Source organism: Acinonyx jubatus, chromosome A1 (genome assembly GCF_027475565.1).
Source record: "Acinonyx jubatus isolate Ajub_Pintada_27869175 chromosome A1, VMU_Ajub_asm_v1.0, whole genome shotgun sequence".
NCBI lineage: Eukaryota > Metazoa > Chordata > Mammalia > Carnivora > Felidae > Acinonyx > Acinonyx jubatus.
This window is the reverse complement of record NC_069380.1, coordinates 89,392,809-89,414,479: the sequence shown is the minus strand read 5'-3', so window position 1 is coordinate 89,414,479 and position 21,671 is coordinate 89,392,809. Positions and strand designations below refer to the sequence as shown.

Below are 21,671 nucleotides of genomic sequence, written 5' to 3'. Positions count from 1 at the left end.
TTCTACTTTTAATTTTTTAAGGAACTTCATACTTCTTTCCATAGTACTTGTACCATTTATATTCCCACCAACAGTGCACAAGGGCTTGATTTTCTCCATATCCTCACAACATTTATTTTGTTTTTTGTGTGTTTGTTTAAAGCAGGCTCCATGCTGGGTGTAGAGCCCAACATAGGGCTTGAACTCATGACCCTGAGATCAAGACCTGAGCTGAGTTCAAGAGTTGGATGCTTAACTGACTGATCCACCCAGGAGCTCCATGTTTTTGTTTTATTTAAATTTGCTAACTGCAGTATTAGTTGTGTGTACAATTTAGTGACTTAACACTTACATATGACCCTTAGTGCTCATCACAAGTGCACTCCTTAATCCCCACTCCTTAACCCATTCTCCTGGCCACTACCCCTCTGGTAAACTATCAGTTTGTTCTCTATAGTTAAGAGTCTTTCTTGTTTTCTGTTTTTTTGACAGTAACCATCATAATGGATATGAGGTGGTATCTCATTGTAGTTTTGATTTTCATTTCCATAATGATCAGTGATGTGGAACATCTTTCCACGTGCTAATTTCCATGGCCATTTGTACATCTTTGGAGAAATGTCTCTTTACATCCTTTGCCTGTTTTTAAATTGAGGTGTTTACTTGAGTTTTAAGAGTTCTTTATATATTCTGGTGATTAACCCCTACTCAGAGATAATAGGATTTGCAAATATTTTCTCCCATTCTGTGGGTCGCCTTTACATTGTGTTGATTGTGTCCTTTAATGCACATAAGTTTTTAATTTTGATATTGCCCAACTTACCTATTTTTTTAAAAATTACTTGTGCTATTGGTGTCATATCCAAGAAACCACTGCCAAATCCAATGTTGAAGCCTTCCCCCTATGTTTTATTCTAAAAGTTGCAGTGTTAGCTCTTATGTGGAGGTCTCTGATTCATTTTGAGTTAATTTTTGTATATAGTATAAGGTAAGTGTCCAGTTTCATTTTTTGGCATGTGGATATCCGGTTTCCCCAGAACCATCTGTGGAAAAGACTGTGCTTTTCCCACTGAATGGTCTTGGCACCCTTGTTGAAAATCATTTGACCATATATATACATGAGGGTTTATTTCTCTGTGCTATTCTGTTGGTCTGGGTCTGTCTTTATGCCCACACCACACTGTTTCGATTATAGTAGCTTTGTACTAAGTTACTAAATCAAGAAATATGAGACTTCCAACTTAATTCTTCTTGAAGATGATTTTGACTGTGCAGCTTAGAGAATAAAGCCACCATTTAAGGACCTGGGGAAGATGCAGGAAGAGCAAAATTGGAAGAATTCAGTTTAGGGTGTATGAAGTGTGACGTCAAGCATAACGAACACCAAGAACGGACTACTGAAGAGAACAAACAGAGGTCATAGTGGCCTTGATGAGAGTTGCTCAGTGGAAAGGAAGAAAAGCCTGACTGGAGTGGCCTTTAACTGGCACAAGGTGGCGGGAGCAGGGTCACTTCTAAATCTTACCAAGTTTCCTCAGGAAAAGGCCCAGACCAAGTTTAAGAGTGGAAGTTTTGTTTTCAACAAAAGCAGGTGGAAGGGTTAGCTATAAGTAGGTGGGGTCAAACCACTAACGGTAGCATTATTCTAACCGGATATAGAGTCAGCAGCTGTGCTGAGGCAGTAAAGGGAAGAGAAAAAGGGTTCTGACAGTCTTAAGAGCCAGGGAACTCAGAAATCACCATAAAACACCTCCCCATACCCCTGAAAGAGACTACTCACTAGACAGAAGCCTCAGCAAGTAACTGAGATACACCCAGGGACATGGGGAGATTTCTCAGGCTCCCCGTTTACAGAGAAGCAAACAGAACATAACACGGGAACGCACTAAGAGGTAAGATCAGATCATCCAGGGCAGCCCATTCCCCTGAGGACCTGAAACACCAACAACTCCCAAGAAGAAAGAGCCCTCCTTGAGGAAAACCAGACCTGGGACTGAGCAGGGCAGGAACCTGGGGGTAACACAGAGAGAAGCTTCTGATACTAGAGGAGATGGATCAGGAAGTCCTGAGGGGAGGGGGCTCCACAGAGAGGTGCAGCACAAGACGGACCCCCCAACTGCTCAGTGCAGAAAGCTACCCGGACCTACGTCTCCCCAACACGTATGACATTCTCCTCCCAAGTACAGAAGTTACATCATTTAACATAAGGAACAGAAGATTATGATCACATCTCATACAAAGGTATCATAGGGAGAAACATGAACCAATTAGCCTTCAACAGACAATGAAAAGCACAACAATGTTTTGTTGTTGAGCTGTAGGAGTTCTTTATACATTCTGATATATGCCTGTTAGGAGGTATGTGATTGGCAATAATTACCTTTTAAAGAAATTTAAATTAAGAAAAACATCAGATATTTATGCACTTAATAAATACATTTCTGGCTTTCTTCCCTGCTTCTATGTACTTTCATATATCCACTGATGCCATCTTCCTTCTGCCTGAAGGACCTATTTGTTTGTTATAAATGTGTATTTACTTTTCAGACAGAGAGCGTGAGCAGGGGATGGTGGTGGTGGAATGGACACAGGATCCGAAGTGGGCTCCATGCTGATAGCAAAGAGCCTGATAAGGGGCTCAAACTCACAAACCATGAGATTATGACCGGAGTCGAAGCTGGATCCTTACCCCACTGAACCACCCAGGTGCCCCCTGAGGGACCTTTTTAAAACATTTCTTGTAGTGTAGGTCTGCTGGAGATTAACTGTAATTCTTTCAGCTTTGTGTATGTGAATTTCACCATTTTTGAAAGATGTTTGGGTGCACATAAAATTAAAGATATTGCTCCCCTGTTTTCTCCCTTGTACAGTTTCCAATGAGACAACTGCTATTACTCTCTTTATTTCTTTGTATGTTTTTTGTCTGACAGCCCTCTTAGCGCATATTCTTGGGGAACCCAAACACATGTATACTGGGCTGCTGGAAACTGTTCCACATTTCACTGGGGTCTGCTCTTTTGGAGGCTAATTCTCTCTCTGCATTTCATTGGGTGGCTTCTATTGCTACGCCTATAGTTTGCTAATTTTTTCTTCCATAATATCTAATCTGCCATGCCATTAATCCCAGTCGGTTTATTTTTCATTTCAGGTATTACAATTTTTATCTCTACAATTTTGATTTGGGCTTTTTGAGGGGGAGTAATTATCTTACATGTCTCCACTTAATTATCTGGATACAGGTGTGGTAGGCAGAGTACTGGGTCCCCCAAAGATGGCCAGATCCTAAGCCCTGGAACCTATGAATATGTTCTGTTACATGGCAAGGGACAACTTAGGTAGCTGACTTTAGAACAGGGAGCCTGAGGGGCGCCTGGGTGGCTCAGTCAGTTAAGCATCTGACTACAGCTCAGGTCATGATCTCGTGGTCCGTGAGTTGGAGCCCCACGTTGGGCTCCATGCTGACAGCTCAGGCCCTGGAGCACTCTGTCTCTCTCTCAAAAATTAAATAAACATTAAAAAAATAAATAAATAAAACAGGGAGTCTGAATTACCCAGTGGGACCACTGTGATCAGAGGGTTCTTAAAAATGGAAAAGGGAATAGAAACAGAGAGATGGTAGTGTAAGGGCTCAGCTGACACTGCTGGCTTTGAAGACGGAAAAACAGGGACATGAGCCAAGGAATGTGGGTGGCTTCTGAAGACTAGGAAGAGTTGGGAGAGATTCTCCCCCAGAGCCTACAGAAAGGAATGTGGCCCTGACAACATGTTGGTTTTTAGTCCCGTGAACCCCATGAGGAGGCACTGTCTGCTGGGTACTGTTCCTTCCAGTCCCTTTGGATGGTCTTCCCCAGCTTTGGAGACTTTGCTCACAGCACTGGCTGCTCAGTACTCTGCTGAATACTCAAGGTGCATGGACCTTTTACAGATGCTGGGGCTTTGTCTTCTCTGTGCATTTCCATCCTTCCCAGGACTGTGTTCCATGAATGCTAGCTACTCTGTTCTTCTTGGATTCTCAGTAATGACTTTCAAATAAGGCAGTCCACTCAGCTCTGCCTTAGTTTCCCCTCTGTGCACTGTGGCCTGGAAACTCTTAAACACATGAAGCTGGATAATCCTCATCTCTTGTCTGCCATTGCTCAGGGATCACTGACCCTCGTTTGTTGTCTAGTCTCTTGAAAACATGATTTCATGTATTTCTGCTGTTGTCTTTTTCCTTCCTAACTGCTGTTTCAGGCAGGAGGGTAAACCAAGTTCATTATCTGATTCTATTTTGGCCAAAACCAGAAGTCTCCACCATACTTTTTTTCTTTTTAATGCCATTTTAAAACGGCAAAACTGGGTTATTTTTCTAATAGAATGTCCCACATTCTAAATTTGACTGCTTGTTTCTTCCTGGTGTCACTTTACTTGGTCCATTTCTTATGAAACAGTAGCTAGATTTAGGTTCAACTGCTCTGGCCAGAGTATGTCCTGGGTGGTGCTGTGTGCTTCCCAACGTATCCCAACGTGAGGACATAGGGTTAGGCTTCCCTGCCCTCACTGACATCAAGCACAATCAGTGGGTTCAGACTCTGTCAGTTCAGAAAAAGCTCCCTAAGTCTTTCAGCAGATTTTATAGCGTCCACTGATGATCACTGCCTCAGGCTGTCATTTCACCAAAGGTTACAAAATGGTGATTTTCTAATTCATTGATTAGTTGGCGTTCTTCTATAATGAACCTCCTCTCACCAACTAGTTGGTTATGATGTAATAACATAATGTGTACAGAAGACACAGGATGAATCGTTTTTAAAACTTGATTTTCAGAATAGCAAGTTGGTTCTCTAACAGCCTCCAGTTTCCATCAACTGCTGTATTTATTCCCTGGTGCTTCTGTCTCACTTTTGAATATGGAGAGTTCCTCTGAGAAGGCACCCAGGTCCTTTTGACACCACCTCAGTAGTCTTCCTTGTTTTCTGGCACAACATTCATCTTATACATTTGCTGCCCTAAATCTGGAATAACCCATTTCTCCAAGGATTCCTGGTTCCTTTGAGAGGGAAATGGCATTTAAAGGTAACTTTAGAGGTGTCTGGCTAGCTCAGTAGGAAGAATGTGTGACTTATGATCTTGGGATTGGGAGTTTGATTGAACCCAATGTTGGGTGTAGAGAGTACTTAAAAATAAAATCTTAAAAAAAAAAAAAAAAAGATAATTCCAGAGCAGTCTGGGGATGGGATGGAATGGAATGGGACAGAGGCTCATTGTTTTATTAAGGATGTAAAATGGTTAATTTTCTTTATTTTTAAATAGTTATTTACTTTCTAGGAAAGCGCAAGCGGGGGAGGGATAGAGAGAGGGAGACAGAAGATCTGAAGCAGGTTCTGCGCTGACAGGCTGACAGCAGTGAGCCTGATGTGGGGCTCAAACTCACGAACCGTGAGACCACGACCTGAACCAAAGTTGGACACTCAACTGAGCTACCCAGGTGCCCCTAAAATGGTTTTTTCTTATTTTTGAGAGAGAGAGAGAGAGAGAGAGAGAGAGACAGAGAGCGCGCGCAAGCATGAGTGGGGGAGGGGCAGAGAGAGGGAGACACACAATCCGAAGCAGGCTCCAGGCTCTGAGCTGTCAGCACAGAGCCCAACGCGGGGCTCGAACTCACGGACCGCAAGATCATGACCTGAGCTGAAGTCAGACATTTAACTGACTGAGCCACCCAGGCTCAGTTAATTTTCTAATTAATTTCTAGTTAATTTTCTAACTTTGCCATTCCTTATACATTTATTAGTTGGAATTCTTCTATAAACAGGTACTGTTACTGGGTTGTCATTACATGGACAGAGGAGCTCTGTAGTTTTTAGGAAAAGGAAAATAAGCCAGGAAGGAGTTCACACTATTTCCAATTCAAAAATAAGATTACAGTGTCATCACTTAATGTTTTTAATTTTTTTTTTTAAGAATTTTTTTTTCAACGTTTATTTTTTTATTTTGGGGACAGAGAGAGACAGAGCATGAACGGGGGAGGGGCAGAGAGAGAGGGAGACACAGAATTGGAAACAGGCTCCAGGCTCTGAGCCATCAGCCCAGAGCCTGACGCGGGGCTCGAACTCCCGGACCGCGAGATCGTGACCTGGCTGAAGTCGGACGCTTAACCGACTGCGCCACCCAGGCGCCCAATGTTTTTAATTTTAATATTTTCTAACTCTGAAAATCTTGGTTCCTAATATCATCAACATAATTACTTATTTGCTTTATCCTGCTATACATATATACATATATATATGATAATTTCAAATAACAATCAATACAACAGTAAGACTATTAAATGCAGCTGTTTTTTTTTTTGAATCCTCAGACTATATTCCAGTGACATGGACTGTCCAAAAACAGTCCCCTGAAATAACTCCTTTCTCCATATGGGTATGCCTCTTGAAATATATTTAGCTTCATTTGTTCCCATTTATTTTCAATTTTGATAATTTTGTCTTCTGTTTAAATTATTTTAAACAGTCACGTGGTTCCAGAGTCAAAACTATAAAACCAGGTACAGGGAAGTCTCATTTCCATCCCTAGTTCCTCCTAGTTCTCTTCCCCCTAACGTAAGAGCTCTTTAGGATAATTCTGCTTTTTCCTCATATTGTTTCCTTTTGGAAATAAAAGGAAACGCATATGCATGTGTGTACATACGTGATATGAATATCCATTTATATGGATGTATTTTCAAAGCTCTTTCTTACCATCAGCTGGTACACTAAAACTGTTCTGTACCAAGAGGTCACTCCAGAGGCAGCAAACCAAGACCTTCAGAATTCCCCTTCTCTTCTACAGCTACCTACTACTTCAGTGCATTCAGAGTTATTTCACGGTGGAGAGTTCTAGTTTATTCAAGCAGACTCCTACGGATGGACATTTGGGTGGTTTGTCTTGATAGTATAAAGAATATCAAGATGGATAGTACTGTATAGATGTCTTTTTTCACTTTTGTAAGGCTACATTGCTACAAGTGAGGTTACTAAGACAACTGGTAAGCACATATGCATTTCTGCTGGATATTACAAATTCCAGCCCCCTCGCCCACGCCCCTCCCCTGCCTGGAACTGTTTTGCATTGTCATCATCAGTGTATGAGAATGCTGGTTTCCCCACCACCTAGTCAAGAGAGAACGTGGTCAAATCTCAGAATTTTTTTTTTTTTTTTGCCAAATTTAAGTACCATTTGCATTTTTCTAAGTGAACTATCCATTTTTTTATTTGTCCATTTTTTTTTTCTATTGGGATTTCAGTCTTCTTTATATATATCAGGGCTGCTAAACCCTTTGTAATATAAGTCACAAATGTCTCATTTTAGTTTGTCATTCATTTTTCCTTTAAAAAATTAAAACATAGAGCCAAATTTATCATTTTTTTATTGTACTGTATTCTGAGCCATAATTCAAACTTTTCCATGTGCCCCACCATAAAGGAAAATTTAGCCCACATTTTCTTCTAATCTTTGTAGTTTTACCGTTTACAATTAGATCTCTGATTCATCAGAAATTTATTCTGCTGTACAATGTAAGAAATCGATGTGATTTTGTCTTTTTTTCCAGTTGCCCCACAACCATTTATTAAAAATGTTCATCCTTCCCCATTGATTTGAGATGATGCTTTTTATTGTATACTGTGCTTAAATTTCTACATGCAGTTGTGTGTTTATTTTTGGGTTTTGCATTTTGTTCTATTGGTGTGTTTATTGGTAGGCTAACTTTTATTATTTTTTTAAATAGGTTTCATACCCAGAGTACAGCCCAACACAGGGCTTGAACTTGCGGCCCTGAGACCAAGACCTGAGCTGAGATCAAGAGTCAGGCGCTTAACCAACTGAATCACCCAGGTGTCCCTAAACATTCTTTTAAATAAGAGGCTTTAATATGTATTATAAAACTTGGTGTGGCTAGGCACCCATCGCTGCTTTTCTTTTTAAGGGTTTTTTTCCCCCTGGTTATCCTTACTTATTCTTCCATGTGATTTTTATAATTACCTTATATTTAATCCCAGAAAAAATATCTGAAGGTAATTTTATTTAGATGCAGTTAAATGTATGAATGACCTTTGGGAGAACTGACAGCTTCATTGTACTGAATGTTTATCTTCAACAAGAACAAGGTATGTCAGGAGCGTTTTGTATGTTTCTTCTTGTGGGTTTTACACAGTACTTGTTAGTTATGCTCATACCAGGATTGAGCCACCCACCTACCCATCCAGCCATAAACACTGCCTTCCATCCCATTATATTTTTTGATTTTTCTTCTGTACATGCATTTTATATCCTGCTCCTTTACTAGGTTGTTCCCTTGTTTTAGTAGGGTTCCATTGATCCTTTTGGGATTTTCTGATAGACAGTCCTATCAACTGAAAACAGACCTACTTTTCCAAGTCTTATTCATCATACTGCTTTTTCTTATCAAACTGCTTGGGCCAATACCTGCAGCATGACTTTAAATAGGGCAGCTCTGCTCCGTCTTCACATTTATCTGTTAAGTAAGATGCGGGCTTCCAGGCTGAGTGTGTGTGCACATGTGTGCTACTGAAGCCTCGGGGCTGAGCTGCCCCATCACCTACTGTGCTCTCTGAAGCTCCTGCACAGGCTTCTCAGGTCTCTGTGTTGGCTGTTGATAAATCACAGCCTGTGCTTTCACCAGCGGTTCTCAGACATGTCTGCTGGGGCTTGCGCCTCAGAGCGGAGCCCTGTTGCTGTGACTTCTGATTCTTAGGATCACCAGAACTACCCCCTTTCTTCCCCTGGCTACCTTCTTTGGAGCTACTGTGTAGGTGCTGCTGCTGCTGGCTGTCTGGCTGAGTCACTCCTTTCTCTGGAGTTCTTGGAGGCACCTGTGGCCTGGTAGCATCGAAGATGCTATCTGAGGATTTTTCCTTGTTTTATCCTGCTTGCTCTCTATTTTTTTAAAAAGGCTTTTAGGGATATTAAAAAGAAATACCCTACTACTTCCATCTTGCTCAGATCAGAATTCTGCTGAAGAATTTTAAACAAAAGAGATCTGGGTTTTGGAGAATTCAGGCCTGGCCTCCTGAGAAGGTCTGTGACACAGGGAAGACTGGAGGCACTGAGACCTGGTAGGATCTAGGGCTTCGGAGAGTTAGGAAGGGCCCGAATCAGGCCATTGGGTGCAGGGGAAGAGGAGAGGACAGAATCCAGAAAGATTTAGAAGGTAAAACTGGCAGAACCTAATGACTGACTGACATGGGATGGGGGGGGGGGGGAGGTGGCATGAAAACAGTGGGTGTTAAAGATGGCTGGCTCAGCTCTCTAGCTGGGTGACAGGCTCTGTGGGAATGGTACCCCATTAAGGAATTCCAGAAAAAGAGGAGCCAGTGCTGGCGGGAGAAGGGGTTCAGCCTTTAGCACGCTGGTAACAATGCACGCAGGGTGTCTGAGGGAGTGCCCACGAATATTTGGATGTATCACCCCTTCCACTTCTCAACTTCCAAAATCTCCTCTGGCAAAAGGAAAAAAAAAATCTCTTCTCTGTATTTGATATTAACGTCAAATGTCTTCACTGTAGTATTTTTCATGGGACTTGGCTTATGTTACTACATACTTCTTGACCCCTCCTTCAACATTTCCAATCACTCTGTGACAGGTATGCTTCCGCTATGGTTTTGGTCTTTTACTTGAATCTGTCTAAAAGCCATTGCTTTTTCCCCTCTTGGTTTTAATACTATTTGTGTTCTGCTGACTCACAACTTAAGATGGAGCACAAATCCCTTTGTGAAGATCATTTTTTATTAAATTCCCTTACTTATACCTGACCACCATGCCATTAAGTCACTGTTTTTCAAGGTATGGTCTGTGGGGCAAATGCTTTAAATCTACCTTGGGGGCTTAATAATAATAATATGAAATGATGATATTTATAGTAACTAAGACTTATTCGGTACATACCACATTCTAGGTACTGTTCTAGTAAGTTTCACACGTACTGACTCATGTAATCTTCATCATCATTTTAACAGAAAGTAACTACATTATTCCCATTTTACAGAAGAGGAAATTGAGGTATAGAGAGATTAGAACTGGTAAGTAGGTCCTACCTAGACTTCCCGATTCAGCCTATGGGGGAGATGTTTTGGGAATTTGTAGTTTTACAATGTCCCCTTCCCCACCAAAAAAAAAAAAAAAAAAAAAAAGAAGTGCTCTCACATGATTCTGTGGATGCACAGTATCCAAAGGTTTTACATTGGTAGAAAACAACTCATTCTGGGTACCTGTGTGGCTCAGTCGGTTAAGCATCCGACTTTGATTTCGGCTCAGGTCATGATCTCATGGTTCATGGGTTCAAGCCCCATGTTGGGCTCTGTGCGGACAGCGCGGAGCCTGCTTGGGATTCTTACTCTCTTCTCTCTTTCTATGCCCCTCCCCTGCTTGGCTCTCTCTAAAAATAAATCAACGACACTTAAAAAAAAAAAACAACAAACAACTCATCCTGCTTATTACTCAAACAGGAATAATTTGTTCACAGCCAGCTGGTCCGCAGCATATCGAGGACAGGTCTCTGTAATGAGACTCAGCTCAGGTTTCTCTTTTCAGTCCTCAGGAGTCTCCCAGAGACACAGAGCTAGGTTTGTATCAACGTGCAGCAGGGTTCTCTTCTAAACACTGATATAAACACTGATGAAATCCAGGTGCTATGAAAGCTATTTTCCCGGACTGAAACCACCTGGTAGACTGCAGCCTGTCACTCATCACAGACCACTTTTTGTCCCTTTTGTCTAACAGAACTATCCCCATCGCCTTTCCAAGATACCGTGTGTCTATGTCCTGGCCCCTCCCCCCAGTTGGCTACATAACCCTGCTTTATTAATATTACTTTCCTTTGCTCTTTGATATTTCCAAGAGCTCCTTCCCCCTATGCCTCTCCTGTCAAAAAAAAATTTTCTATCGCTCCACTGCTAAAAATCCTCATTTGATGGCTCCTCACTGCTTCAGTGCGAGATTTGAGCCCTTCATCTTGTTATGTCAACACATGTGTCCGGGAGCGGCTGACAGGTTCAGGTCCCCTCCCCACGATTCCTGATGCCATTCAACTCTGTCCCTCCTTTCATCCCTCCACAGCTCTGTGGAAAATGATCTCTTTGCCTGACTTTCCTGCCAGCCTATTTGACAAAGTCTTATTCATCCTGTAAAATTCAGCTCAAATGTCACTACCTCCGCTGCGAAGTACCCTGACTCACCTAGAGTAATATCACTCTGCCCAAAAAGAGTAACTCACACCATACAACAGCAGTATTCTGATTACACCTGTCTGCCTTCCTCATAAAATGTAAGCTCATTCTTTGATTAAATTTAAGCATTCACTGAGTCAATGTGATGTGCCAGGCCCCATGCTAAACCCTGAGGAGGTAGTAATGAATGCCTCAGAACACCCTGTTCTCAACAGGATATTTTGTGCTAGAAAAAAAATCTTAAGCTCTCGATGTATAACGTTTAGAAGGCATATACTCTCTGCATACAGACGGTGGTATTTATTTATGTAAACTGACCATAATGGCAGGACATGAAAAAGAAGGTAGAAAGATGATAAATATGTACACACTCAGCTCAGACACCTACTTTCCTTCTTCAGTTTTTCTGGAATTATTAATCCCTAAAAAAACTAGCAGATAAAATTCAGTGTACAATCCAACAATGACAAAAGCCGTCTGTCTCTTTCAACTACATAATCTTTTCCAAGGGGAAAAAAATCTTGACAGTATGTGCAATATCTCCCTGCTCAGTGTGGAAGGAAGACTCTGAGCCCACCACATTTCCAAGGTCAACTGTGTATAAGTATCCGCTGTCCTATGCAGAACATTTGGTGTTCTTCCATACTCTCACATGTAAGTGCACTCTCCAGTTAGCTACCTTCTGGGATGAAAATGGGCAAGAAAAGCCCGTTTCGTTTCAGTAACCTCGGGATATTTATAAAGACTAAGAATAAGGTACACATGTTTTGGCAAGGAGCTTTAGCAAGTTTTAAATACCTTAGAAACTGTATAATTTTCACAGGGAATTTTCATAAAAAGACATTCTAAACTCAGGTTTGGTTGTGGAATTTTGTTTATATCTGCCCTATTATTCCTCAATAGTAAAATAAAAAATTATTGTTCTGTTTTGGGAATCAAATTGGATTACTGTAGGATAAAGGCGCACCACCGACCATGTAAGTGTGAAAAAGTTTTACATTTCTCAGAAAAACTGGAGGCTCCCTTTCCATATAAACACATTGAACATCTATCCCCTTGTGTGAACGAACTATCACTGACTTATCAGAAGGCAACAATCCTCTGAGCTATTTGCACATAAACACTGTATCCAGATGCATTCTGACAGTCCTTCAGGAAGAGCAAACCACAGATAATTTAGCAGTAAACTAAAGAGCCAGAGCAGTAGATTCTTTTTGCACGTGCAAAATGGTGTCAATTGTGTACATTACATTGTGCTCAGAAAGTTATTTATGTTATGTGGCTCTCTTTAGCAGCATATGCTGTCCAAAGCACTGCTTCACGATGACAGTTTGTGGGAGAAAACGGGTCTCGCCTTAAACTCGCTGTTTTTCCTTTGCCAATACTTCTGGCTTCTCATTTAAAATAGCCAAAGGTTTCAACCAGTTGGGCTGTTGCCACCTTCTTATTAAACTTTAATAAGCTAAGCTTTTTAAGCCACATAAAAATTTCATCAAGCGTTTCTCAACCTTAGGAAAAAAACGGAAGGAGGAAAAAAGGTCAGAACATCACTTTCCGCCACAGCAGCGCCTGGAGAAGGCTTTGGAAGCCTGTGCGCAATCGGCCGCACGGCAAGCGCCTGTGCCCTGCACCAGATGGTGGGTGCGTTGCCGCCTGCATCACACACAGGCCCCACGCCGGGTGCTAATTAAAATGCTACCATCAAATACCAGGCTCCTGGGACCGACCAGACCACTCGCTCTTTTCCAAAAGTCCTTGGGATGCACTACATTCAACCCACAATTGTAGGGTTCTCCTGTCCAGAACACCATTTCAGAGCAACTCTTGATCACTTCACTTTTAGTGTTTCATAACAACATACTTAACAAACGTCTTCATTATTTTTTTTTAAAGGAGTATAACATGCTACATGTAAATACGGAGTTAACAACAGAGGGAACAGATAGCAGAGTTGAAAGAGGTCACTTGTCTCTGGGAAACAAAAATTAGGAAAAGACTGGGCAAGGAACCAAGCCTTGTGGTGCTATTTATTTTTAAGAATCATGTTCATGCATTATATCGGTGACACATTTCAATTAAAAAAGAAGGCTACATCACTGAAGAAAGTGGGCTGTTAAAAACCACTTCAGGGCTGTGCTACTGTCCTTCAAGAAGCTCAAGAACTTCAGCTGACATCTATTTTCCTCAAATATCATCAGACAAGATTTCTTGCCAGGTGCCTCGATGATAAATACACAAATGCTGTCGTTTTGTTAGTGCAGGTGTGACTCTATTCTTCCATTTCATCACAACGCGATTTTTACATCTTTTCATTTTATCAAAAACTTCATAAAACCGGTGCCTTCAATCTGAAGGCTGTAAATGTATAATTTCGCACATTATGTCTAATAATCTTTTCTAGGGTTGTGGCATATTTTATATGTTAACATTTTCATCTAATATTCCTTTATTGTTTTCATCACCTATGTCCCAGTCCAAGTGTGGGAGATCCTATGGGGACCGTCAGCTCTGCCACGACACAGAAGCCTCCTCCTCCTAGCCCTCCCCCTGGATCTACCACAACAGGCAAGGACAGCAAATCTCTAAAAGGTGGAGAGGAGGGACCTGGAGACTTGACGAACACAGGGTGGACTGCCTACCTGTCCTACTCTAGCCAAACACCTGTGGAAAGATCGCACCCCTCTTTGCCACATGGTTTCAGTGGGGCCCAGTGGGAAGGGGATCTTTCCACCCCACTTCCTCACAGAGGCAAGCTGAGCGCATGATCTAATTGCCATCCACAGAACACGCCACCCAACAGCAGAATACACATTTTTTCCCCAACCACCCACAGAACATTTGTTAAGACAGACTATATCCCAGGTAATAAAACAAACCTCAACACATCTGGAAGAATTTAAATCATACATCTCATCATAATGAAACCAAACTAGTAATCAGTAACACTAAGGTAACTGCAGAATCTCTGAACTCTGGAAAGTGAAGTCATTGGTCAAAGAGGAAGTCCCCAAAGAAAAAATTACGTAAAACTGAACAAAAATGGAAGCACAGGATATCAAAGAATACAGGACACAGTGAAAGCAGTAGTGTTAAGAAATTTATGGCACAAAATCCTTACAAGGGAAAGACAAAAGTTTTCTTTCTTTTTTTTTTTTAATTTCTGTTGCCTAGTATTTTTCTTTTTCTTTTTCTTTTTTAACATTTATTTATTTTTGAGAAACAGAATGAGACAAAGTGTGAGCGGGGGAGGGACAGAGAGAGAAGGAGACACAGAATCTGAAGCAGGCTCCAAGCTCTGAGCAAGCAGTCAGCACAGAGACTGATGCAGGGCTCGAACCCACAAACTGTGAGATCATGACCTGAGCCAAAGTCGGACGCTCAACCGACTGAGCCACCCAGGCGCCCCAAAAGATTTCTTTTTTTAAAAATTTATTTTGAGAAAGAGAGAGAGAGAGCGCGTGCATACATGGCACACGTGAGCAGGGGAGGGGCAGAGAGAGAAGGAGAGGGAATCCCAAGTAGGCTCCTCGCTATCAGTGCAGAACCTGATGTGGGGCTGGATCTCACAAACCATGAGATCATGACCTGAGCTGAAATCAAGAGTTGACTGACCCAGGGGCCCTAGAAAGAGAAAAGTTTTCATAAATAATATAAGTTCCCATCTTTAAAAATCAAACAAACAAACAAAAAAAGCTGGTTCTTTGAAAATATAAAAAACTGAGAAGTTTCTATCAAGACTTACAAAAATAAGGGTGCCTGGATGGCACAGTTGGTTAAGCCTCCAACTCTTGCTTTTGGCTCAACTCATGCATGATCTCATGGTTTCATGAGTTTGAGCCCCAGGCCCTGAGTAGGGCTCTGTGCTGACAGAACGGAGCCTGCTTGAGATTTACTCTCTCCCTCTCTCCCTGCCCCTCTCCCACTCACATGGTCTCTGTCTCTTTCAAAATAAATAAATAAACTTAAAAAAAAAAAAACTTTAAAGGACTGACAAAAATAAAGAGAAGATATAAATCATTAAAATCAGGAACGAAGACAGACACTGCAGCCACTAAAAGAACAAGGGAATACTGTAAACAACATCATACCTGTAGATTTGACAACATCTAAAAAAAGGGCCAATTCCTCAAAAACCACAAATTACCAAATTTCAATAAAGGCGATACAGACAACCTGAATAGTCTTTTAACCATCAAAGAAATTACATTTTTCCAACAACCCCTCCCCACTCCCCCCCCTCCCCGCAAAAAAAACTACAGACCGGTATCTCTCACAAACTTAGACACAAAGATCCTAAACAAAACAACAGCCAGCCAAATTCAGCAATGCACACACAAAAAAATCATACACCATGATGAAGCAGGATTTGTTACAGGCATGCAGGTCTGGTTCAACATTAGAAAATCAATGAATACTATCCACCATGTCAACAGGATAAAGAAGAAAATAAAAAATCGTATGATCGCATCAACGGACACGGAAAACATCTGACAAAATCGAACACCCATTTGTGATAAAAGCTCTCAGCAAACTAGAAATACAGATGAGCTTTGTCAAGCTGGTAATAAACATCTACAAAATATGACAGCTAAAACATACTCAATGATGAAAGACTGAATCCTTTCCTCTAAGATTAGGTACAGGCAAGGATGCCCACTCTCATTTACCACTGTCATTCAACATGTTACTGAAAATTCTAGCCACTGCAATAAGGCTAAAAAAAAAAAAAATCCTTAACCCAAACCTCTTATTTATTAAAAACATGAACTCAAAATGGATTATGGTTATGGACTTAAATGTAAAAGGCAGAACTATAAAACTTCTAAAAAAAAGAGAAGATCTTTGGAATCTAGGGTTCAGCAAAAAGTTTTTAGACTTGACGGCAAAAGTCAAATGGATAAATTAAACCTCATCAAAATTAAATCTTTTTGCTGTTCAGAAGACCCTGTGAAGAAGTCTTCTGACCTCTTCCCAGATAAGACACTGGGATAAAACATCTGCAGACCACAATTCTGACAAAGGCTTGTATCTGGAATGTAAAAACTTCCAAAACTCAACAGTAAAAAAAAAAAAAAACCCTAAAACAACCTAGCTAGGAAATGGGCAAGAGACATGAACAGGCATTTCAGTAATGAGGACATACAGATGGCAAATAAACACATGAAAAGATGCTCCACATCAGCAGCCATCAGAGGAACGCAGGAGAGATGTGCCTACACAGCTGCCATCAAATGGCTAAAATAAAAATTAGTGACAACATGCACCATCAAGGGTGCAGAGGATATGGTTCAAGGATATGTTTCTAGTGCGAACACGGAATATAGAGCTGCTTGGGGAAAGGTATGGCAGTTTCTTCTAACATGATGTATGCGCTTGCCATAATGGCCCATATATTTCCCTCCCGAACATTTATCCAAGGCAAATGCAAACTCATGTTAACACAAAAATCCATAACAGATGTTCACAGCCACTTTAAAATACCCAAAACCTTGAAACAACTGGGTTCACTGGACTGGTATATCCAAGCTATAGAACACTACTCAGCAATAAAAGAGAATAAACTACCAATACACACAACAACTTGGGAGACTCGTAAGGGGATTGCATTAGGTGAAGACACCAAACTCTAAAAGTTAAGTACTATATGATTCCATTCATACAGCATTCTTGAAATGACAAAACTGTAGAGTGGGGAACAGATTAGTGCTATCAGGAATTAGGCAGGAGGGCAAGAAGGAGGTGCCCATGAGTATAAAAGAAAACAGCACAAGGGATCCTTGTGGTGAATTGTTGTGTATCTCAATTGTGGCAGTGGTGATTCAAAATCATATAGAACTACACACACACACACACACACACACACACACACACACACACACACGAGTACAGGTTAAACTGGAGAAATCTGAGTAAGATCAATGGATTATATCAATGTCATATTTACTATAGTTATAATATTTACTATAATTATGCAAGATTTTACCCTTGGGGGATGAAGAGTACTGGGATCTCCCTGTATTATTTCTTACAAATGCATGTGAATCTATGATTATCTTAAATAAAAAAAAAAAAAAAACAAACACACAAGAAAAAAAAGTTTACCAAATGTGAAGGACTGGTATTCCCAAAAAAATGCATATACCTGGATATAATAATGAGGGAATGCTGGGTATCAGACAAACTCAAATACAAAACAACTGGCTTGGACTCTTCAAAAATGCCAATTCCAGGGGTGCCTGGGTGGCTCAGTCGGTTAGGCAGCTGGCTTCGGCTCAGGTCATGATCTCACAGTTCATGAGTTTGAGCCCTGTGTTGGGCTCTGCGCTGATAGGTCAGAGCCTGGAGCCTGCTTCAGATTCTGTATTTCCTTCTCACTCTGCCCCTCCCCCACTCACGTTCTGTCTCTCTCACAAAAATAAACAGAAAAACATTTTAAAAAATGCCAATGCCATGAAACAGATTGAGAGAGACATGACAGGGGTGCCTGGCTAGTCCGGTGAGTAGAGTGTGCAACTGTTGATCTTGGGGGTGTGAGTTCAAGCCCCATGCTGGGCATAGAGCTTAATTAAAAAAAAAAAAATAGACATGACAACTCAATGCAACATTCAATCTGTTTGGATCAATACAGGGTTTGCTCTGCTAGAAAAGACATTATTAAGACAATTTTACAAAACCTAGAAAGAAAGGTCTCTAGATCAGATAATAGTACTGTACCAATGTTAACTTCCTGATTTTGATAATCACATTGTGATTATGTAAGAAAATGTTCTTGCTTTAAAAAAAATACACAAGGAAGTAGTAAGGGTAGAGGAGCATCATATCTCAAATTTACTCTCAAATGGTTAAAAAAGGTATGTACACATAGAAAAGCAAATAGGGTAAATGTTAACAGTTGAAGAACCTGGGGAAAGGAATACTTTATACTATTTACGCAGCATCTGTAAGACTGAAATTATAAATAATAAAAATTATCATATTAAAACTTTTTTAAAGTATACAGGATACTGCACAGAGCCTGGCACAAAAACGTGCAATAAACTCCAGTTTTCAGATATTTTATACCTATTTTCAGATGAAGAAACAAGTTGAGAAGTGAAATAAATGGTCTATAAGGACCATGGCAAACTGATGGTGAGGTCGGGATTTGAACTCCTATCTGTTCCACAGCAGCATCTGTCCTTCTTTCGCTAGAATGAGGAAGGCTGAAAATTTCAACTCCCCCACAGGGATCTGGATGTACTCTGTTTAAGGAGAGGATAGCATTACATAAAAACTGGCTACCAACCACTCTCCAAGCACTTCCCCTGCTGGTTTTCTCCTAGAGAAGCCTCGGGCTGGCACTGGGACTCAACACCTCCAGCCCAGCCCCCCGATGTGCACCAAACAAACTAACAACCTGACAAAATCACTGCCTGCAGGCCATCCACCACAGGGCAGCACACGGTCTTGTCTTTCCTGTGTCTTTACCCACTCATCCGAGATCCACTGAGCACTGTTTATGCTGGTTAATGGAGGCTCTGGGACAACTAGATACTGCTCTTCTATGGGTCCTTCTCCACCTCATCGTCTCCCCCATGGCTTGGCTTACACAGGATAGGTAATCTTAATTGATTTATTTTATCTGAATAGGTAATCTACAGTTCAAAATTCACACAGCATGAAAGCGTGTGCCATCTCCCCCCAGCACCCATTCCCAATGACCATCAATGCTACTGGCTTAAAAATGCAACTCTGTGATATTTCCTCAAATTACTAGGAATTAGCTAGATCATATTATGATACTATGCTAAACATTTACATAGAATATTCTAAGTGATCACTGTAAATTTAAATTCCCCATTTAGGCATTTAAAAAATCCCTCAAATAATTTGTGTTAGTAGGTTTTCAACACACTGTAAATGACTGAGGGTCACAACTTTTTTTTTTTTTTTTTACGTGAAAAACTATTGGTACCATACATGAGCATAACAGATGTCCATGAATTACGGCTGGTAAGCATCAATCATTACAGACGACCGACAGCTCACCTGGTTCCTGTCGCGTGCATTCGTGTACCTGATCTTCTGAATGAAGTAGAATATGAGCCATGCTGAAGAAATAATCATCAAAACAATAAAGGATATTGACACGAAGACTAGAGAGCCACGGCTGAAGTTCTTTGGCGGCATTCGTGTTCCAACAGCTATTGTCATTTGTACAGAGATGTTTTTCTCCAGATAACTCAAAATATCCTTACCCCTCAATTCTGTAATCATGACAGCAATAATATCTCCAGTGCCTGTAATGTAAAATAAATACATATACTCAAGTGATCTTTAAAATTTACAGGTACATCAAACATACAAAGGCGCTATTTAGAAAAACCACTACAATTTTTGCTAATGGCAAGGGTTTGCAGATTCAACTTTTCAGATGAAATCAATCTCTGCAGTTGGCTATGCGGGCACCAAGTGGAAACAGGAATCTGTTGTGTAGTACTTAAAACTCAGACAAAGTGTAAAATTATTGCAGTGTTAAGAGTCCCATTAACTTGTCTTACAACTACATTTAAAAAATGGATTATTAAATCAGCCAAATGTTAACGACAGACAGTATTAAACGTGGTATTATATAACAACGTCATGTGATAAAATATGGCAGGTCTTTACTGTAAAACTTTTTCCATTTTAAAATGCTCTTTAGAAAGTCCCAGCTCCTTAAGAAAAGGAGAATAGCACTAGTATTTATAGTACAAAAAGCACTATTATTTATAGTACAAAAATTGGTACTTTGTGCACTACTCGTTCTTTACAGGGCACCTATTGTGTGTACAACTAGTAGAAGGAATAGAAAGCACAGGACATGCAGTTTTATGATCTCACTGACATGACACAAATCCAGTAATAGGGCTGCAAAAGTCAAATGCCAAAAGGGGGTAACCTTCATTAATAACAGCTGAAGCTAACTTTGGTCCCACGTCTAGCCCTGATGAGAGGAAGGTTCCTTTCTTATTTAGCCCAGAGCCCTTCTGGAAATGAAACCCTCCCCGACTCGAGTCCACACTTCAACACCCTAGACTAGTTTGGTATCAGAATCCTTCCAGCTTCTAACAGCTGTCCAGAGGTTCTGTCACAGCCACAAACTATTTTAAGGTAATTACAGGATGTTCTTAAGTCACCATTCTAGTCATTTACTTCTTCCACTTATGTAATTTCCAGGAGTAGTGATACAGTAAAGGCAAATTACTCTCTCTCTCCTGGGGAGTGTGAAATTACTATTCCTTTCCTCCTCCTCAGAGGGAAGTAATTTCCCATTTCCTTTCCTTTCTACACCAGTCTAGCTGCCAGTGACCCTCTGTTCTAAGCTGAAGCTGCCGGTGGTGACGTGCAACTTTCAGCACACTTCAAAGCAAAGACTGAGACTCTGGGGGTCGGAGGAAGGAGAATAAACATTTTATTTCAGGAAAGAGAAAATTATAACCACTTATTCAAACTGGAATAGGGTTTGCAGATAAATGTAAACCACCAAAACCAAACAAACACCCCACAACATGCCCTTGCAAACGCTTCTTCAATGAATACTACTACTAAAGTATTTGGTTTACATGTTTATTATATTTGACTAAAAGAACTACCCGTATCATGTGCAGTCAAAAGAACACAGGTTGAACTGAAAAGAAATTCAATAACTAAAAGTTTTCTGAAAAATTTAACCCAACGGAACATATACCTTTTGTATTACCTTATTCAAAATTGTGCCAGCCACTTTATCAGAATAGCAGTTTATCAGAATACTGATTAAAAGAATCCAAAAACAAAACAAAAAAAACTGCGAAATTAAAGAAAGCAACAGAGTTAACATCTAATTATCTTTGTGAAAGAAGAGTTATGGTCAGTAAGTTAGAGAAAATCATAACACAGGGTTAAACCATTTAAATTTTCCATTTAGAAAACTTAGGTCTGCACTTTTAAAATGTTGGTCAACAGGCAACGGTCTGTGGTGTAACATACCAGGTATGGCTATAAAGTAACTGAGACGGATCCCACAAACCACACATGACAATCAGTCTCATTGCTTTATAATCACACCAGGTACAAACAGTTTTAGAAACCAGTTCTGAGGCTTCCTCTTGAAGACTCAAGCTGGAAAAGGAGCAGGGAAAGCTTCACAGGTAGCCCGGGGAACCAGTCCATGTAATTTCATTCATTCAAAGAACACTAAATAAATGAACACCACCTAGTTTCAACTGGAAAGCTGTTTGGGAAAAGAAGCATTTAATTATTTCAACCATCCATTCAACGATATTTATTGAGCACATACTATGATCAAGGTTCCCAAATGTTCACATTTTTTAAAGATTTTATTTTTAAGTAATTATGTCTACCTTTAAAAAAAATTTAATGTTTACTTATTTTTGTGTGTGTGTGTGTGTGAGAGAGAGAGAGAGAGAGAGAGAGAGAGAGAGAGAGAGTGTGTGTGTGTGTGTGTGTGTGTGTGTGGTGGGGGAG

At 40.6% G+C, this 21,671-nt stretch overlaps 1 protein-coding gene across 3 annotated transcripts in view; it reads right to left on the bottom strand.

Annotated features, from left to right (window-relative positions):
* The window catches only part of RNF130 (ring finger protein 130), a 135,255-nt gene that overhangs the window by 56,990 nt on the left and 56,594 nt on the right, over positions 1-21,671 (bottom strand). For all 3 annotated transcript variants that reach the window (XM_027076944.2, XM_027076943.2, XM_027076945.2), the window contains exon 3: positions 19,212-19,462. In XM_027076944.2, coding sequence (XP_026932745.2) covers positions 19,212-19,462 — 251 coding nt within the window. The remainder of the gene's footprint in view (positions 1-19,211; positions 19,463-21,671) is intronic.